We start from the raw sequence: 4,496 nt of genomic DNA, 5'->3' as shown, positions 1-4,496 counted from the left end.
ATGACTTATTCTTCAATTTGGTACTTAACTCACACTTTTTGATACCGCCCACAGCTTAAAGTACCTTTCAACCGGTACCTCCCTATTTTTAATCCTTCGATTGGTCCAAATTAACGGCTATCATGACTTCTAAGCACTGTAAAATCTCTCATAAACATAGGAGTACATTTGCTATTTTTCCCTTTCGTTGCGGGGATCATTTGTTAGAGGGGTGAGAGAACATTCATATTGGCTTCTCTCTTGCTAAGACCGAACAACAAGCGAATGTTATTATCCACGCTGTCGGTGTATCGGGAACCAGAGGTCCTTGAGTCCCGAGATCAGGCCGGCCGTCCGCCACGTGTCACCATCCCGCGAGGTCCCCCCTGCAGGATGAGGAGAATCTAAGTTCCGAGAGAAGGTGCTTGGGGCCACAGCCTCTGGTTCCCGAGCACCCCAGTTCCCCGATGACCCACAGAGTCCAAGTACCGGGAAGAAAGTGCTCGGAAGGGTTCTCACTCACCCCCGAGTACCATAGTCCCCCGATGGTTCGAACAGCCAAGTGCTCGGGAGAAAGTGCTCGGGGCTGCACGTGGCAGCCCCCGAGGACTCGGTTCCCCGAAGTGTCTGCCCAAGTACTCGGGAGAGAGTGCTCGGGGCTGCCACGTGGCAGTCCCCGAGGACTCGGTTCCCCGAAGGGTCCTACAGGAGTGCTCGGGATGGCGCGCCACGGGTGCGTGCCCGACGCGGTGCTCTACCAGACGGTCATCCACGCGTTGTGCGCCCAGGGCGGGGTTGCCGAGGCTGCCATTCTCCTGGACGAGATGTTCCTGATGGGGTGTGCAGCGGACGCGAACACCTTCGATGATGTCGTGCGCGGGCTGTGTGGGCTCGGGAGGGTGCGCGAGGCAGCCAGGCTGGTGGACAGGATGATGATGAAGGGATGCACGCCGAGCGAACTGACATACGGGTTCCTCCTGCAGGGGCTGTGCCGAACAAGGCAGGTGGATGAGGCGTGGGCGATGCTCCGGAGGGTGCCGGAGTTGAACGTCGTGTTGTTTAACACGGTGATTGGTGGGTGTCTGGATGAGGGGAAGCTGGCTGAGACGATAGAATTGTATGAGATAATGGGTTCAAAAGGCTGCCCACTGGATGTGCACACATACAGTATATTGATGCATGGTCTTTGCGAGCTTGGGAGGCTTGGTTTGGCCATGCGGATGCTTAGTGAGATGGAGGAGAAGTGTTGTGCTCCAAACGTAGTAACCTACATGACCTTGCTGCATTCCTTTTGCAGAAATGGCAGGTGGGATGACACAAGAGCAATGCTGGATGAGATGTCAGCGAAGGCCTTGAATATGAATTCCCAAGGATACAATGGTATTATATATGCGTTATGCAAGGATGGCAGGATGGATGAGGCGGTGAGGCTCATCCAAGAGATGAAGACCCAGGGGTGCAAACCTGATATTTGCACGTACAATACAATGATTTGTCATTTGTGCAACAATGACCAGATGGAGGAGGCTGAACATCTTTTTGAAAACTTACTTGAAGAGGGTGTTGTAGCCAATGGAATAACTTATAACACACTCCTTCATGCATTTCTGCACCATGGAAGGTGGCAGGAGGGCCTAAGGCTTGCAAATAAAATGGTACTTCATGGTTGCTCACTAGATGTTATTAGCTACAATGGGCTGATAAAGGCCCTGTGCAAAAAGGGGAATGTTGATCGTAGTATGGTATTGCTTGAGGAAATGATGGAAAAGGGAATTAAGCCAAATAATTTCTCGTACAACATCCTGATTAGTGAGCTCTGCAAGGCAAGGAGGGTACGCAATGCACTAGACCTCTCAAAGGAGATGTTGAATCAAGGCCTCACGCCTGACATTGTCACTTACAATACACTCATAAATGGATTATGCAAAATGGGATGGACACATGCTGCTTTAAATCTCCTAGAGAAGCTACACAATGAAAATGTGCATCCTGGTATTATCACATACAATATTCTCATTAGTTGGCACTGCAAAGTCAGATTGCTTGATGATGCGGCTATGCTTCTAAACAAAGCAGCAAGTGGGGGAATAATTCCTAATGAGCGAATATGGGGAATGATGGTGCAAAATTTTGTTAGGCAGCCGGCCAATCTCGAGGGGTATTACAACATGATTTATTTCATATGTTGTATGTTTTAATGGCTGCCACGGTTTTGGGACTCTGCAACTTGGTATGTTTCAAATATCAAAATGGGCACATCTTGACTTCCAGCATAGTGTTCGCCATGCAGGTTGATCTCGTACATATTTCTTCTCCTGTAGTCCTGTTACAAATTTGTTCCATCGAAGTTTCATCTGTTGACCATGTAATATTAATTAATTCTTGTCTGTGCCATGACATCTGTTACATCTGTATGCCTAGTGACAATTGATACAGTAATACAAAATTTTGAGTTGTACTCACAAGTCACAAGGAAATAGAAAGGTAATAATTTCTTTTAAATTGTGCTTCTCCCATTACAATTTGCAAAAACACTCCTGTTTCTAGCTATATTTGTGTTATAGAAGAATTGGCTATTTCTTACAAAATTTTGACTCTAGTTATTCTTGTGGACTATGCAAATTAGGAAATCTATTTTAGGCGTTCTCTAATTGTATGTATGTACCTTTTTGTGATGCCAAACAAGAGCACACACTCAACTGAAACAACGGAAATATTCGTTTTGGGTTAATTGCATGTATTGTATGAATTGTAGCACGACTGGCATCTAAACACTTGACTACTTGAGCTTTGCAGAACTGTTGGAGCCTTTTCTCTTACAATACTGAAGTACAGATTAAGCACCATAGCAAACATACTAGCTTTTTCCTTTGTCAGACTCCAGCCATAATGTTGGCTGAAAATGCTTGAATGGGAAGAGAGGATTTCTGGTTGTACAGTGGTAATATGTGTGAGACATAATGAATCTTTCTACCAGTCCAGTCTTTGGACTTCCAACCTGCAGTATCGAACCACCCCAAGATATTCAGGAGTCCACGTGCAATCTCTAACCAAATGTATTTTCTTACATCATATTTTTTCTGACTGGAAAAAAGGCGACATATTGTATGGAAACAAGTGCACCCCAAATGCTATCTCAGCATGTTGTTGTTTTGAAATTTGACCCAACTTGCATACAGTGTGTTCTTCAGGATAGAACTAATTTTAATTGAGGTGCTCAAAGGTGGTTCAAGCTTGATAGGATCTTTCTGTTGTGGAGTAGCTAATGCATTTGAGATTTTATCTTAACTTTTGAGCATAGCCAGACAAAACAAGTTGGATTTACATTTTTTTTCTGAATAGTATTTACTTGGATATTATCAACATGATAGCTCCCTGCCTAATCCATTTCTTAACATTTTGTTACCCTAGGTCCAGTTTCCTTTCTTTGCCTTCCTGCAACGATTATTCGGTGCCGGCTGGTGCCTTACTGCCTTTCTGATACTCCTTACCGAGGGTTTTTCTGCTTTTAGAATTCTTATAGGATGCTTTACCTTTAAGTCTATTTCAGATTTCCATTAATCATTATTCATGTCACCTTACAAGTAATATGTTACCATACACTATATGTTTAGCTTGTAGGATATCCTTATGTCCTTTGATTACCAAACGAAACTCACAGAATTTATTTGGTACATTCCATTATCAGCAGTATGATAACTGTATGGATTTTCCAAAGACAGGAATTCCTGTTTGGTACTGGATACACCTTGATACTTCAAATAGATGAAAAAAACCGTGTTATATTACTTTTTTCTTTTTCTGTGGGAGTTGTGAAACTGATGTTTTGGGGAATTAAGCCATGGTGCGGTGGGCATGGCCAATAGTGAGACTATAGTTTGAAACATGAAATATTATGATTTAAAGAAGACCAAATTAGTAAATTAAAGCTTAATGTGTTGTATAGGTAGTTGGCTTACTAATCGATCATATGGAGGAACAAATTGGAAGAGGGGTCCATTGCCCGGTACGGCCTCCATGTGGCTGCATAATTCTGTCACTGTTTATCTGGGAGCTTGGATGGATTCATGATTCTCATGAAAATAGTGTGTTTGCATTGAAAAATGGATTAATCTCTTCTTCCCATTCCGTTAAACTGGATTTTATCATGAAAGTTCAAGTTACAAAGTTTTATCTACTGCGTCTTCCCTATGACTATGCAATGTTTTGCTTGGCGACTGTACTGTATAAGCTGACTTATGTAGTTTCCTTTTTTCTCATTGTGTTGTCCAGTGGCACTGAGGCAGTGAGTACCCACGAATCAGAGCGTCTGTGTGGGCTGGTCGCCACTGGTTGTGAACCTGTCTGTGATGCTGTGGTCTTCATTTCTGCGGTACTAAGGTAGTGAGGTCCACGTCCGGATTCCTGAGGACCTTGTCATGTGACTTTTCAAACATCATACAAATCAAGCACTTGGATTGCTGAGAAGCAGACAAATCAAGTTTGCGATGAAGGAAAGCATTTCTTAATTCAGCGAA

The 4,496-nt window shown here is 43.8% G+C and overlaps 1 protein-coding gene across 1 annotated transcript; it reads left to right on the top strand.

Moving 5' to 3' along the window:
• Positions 1-698: 698 nt before the first annotated feature.
• LOC133891785 (pentatricopeptide repeat-containing protein At5g64320, mitochondrial-like) lies at positions 699-4,240 on the top strand. Its single transcript, XM_062332534.1, has 2 exons — positions 699-2,269; positions 2,776-4,240. Exon 1 carries the CDS (start codon positions 699-701, stop codon positions 2,175-2,177), a length of 1,479 nt encoding a protein of 492 aa, XP_062188518.1. The 3' UTR covers positions 2,178-2,269; positions 2,776-4,240.
• Positions 4,241-4,496: the final 256 nt, after the last annotated feature.

This window comes from Phragmites australis, chromosome 14 (assembly GCF_958298935.1).
Source record: "Phragmites australis chromosome 14, lpPhrAust1.1, whole genome shotgun sequence".
Taxonomy (NCBI): domain Eukaryota; kingdom Viridiplantae; phylum Streptophyta; class Magnoliopsida; order Poales; family Poaceae; genus Phragmites; species Phragmites australis.
Note: the sequence above shows the minus strand (reverse complement) of the source record. Positions and strands in the feature narration are given on the sequence as shown.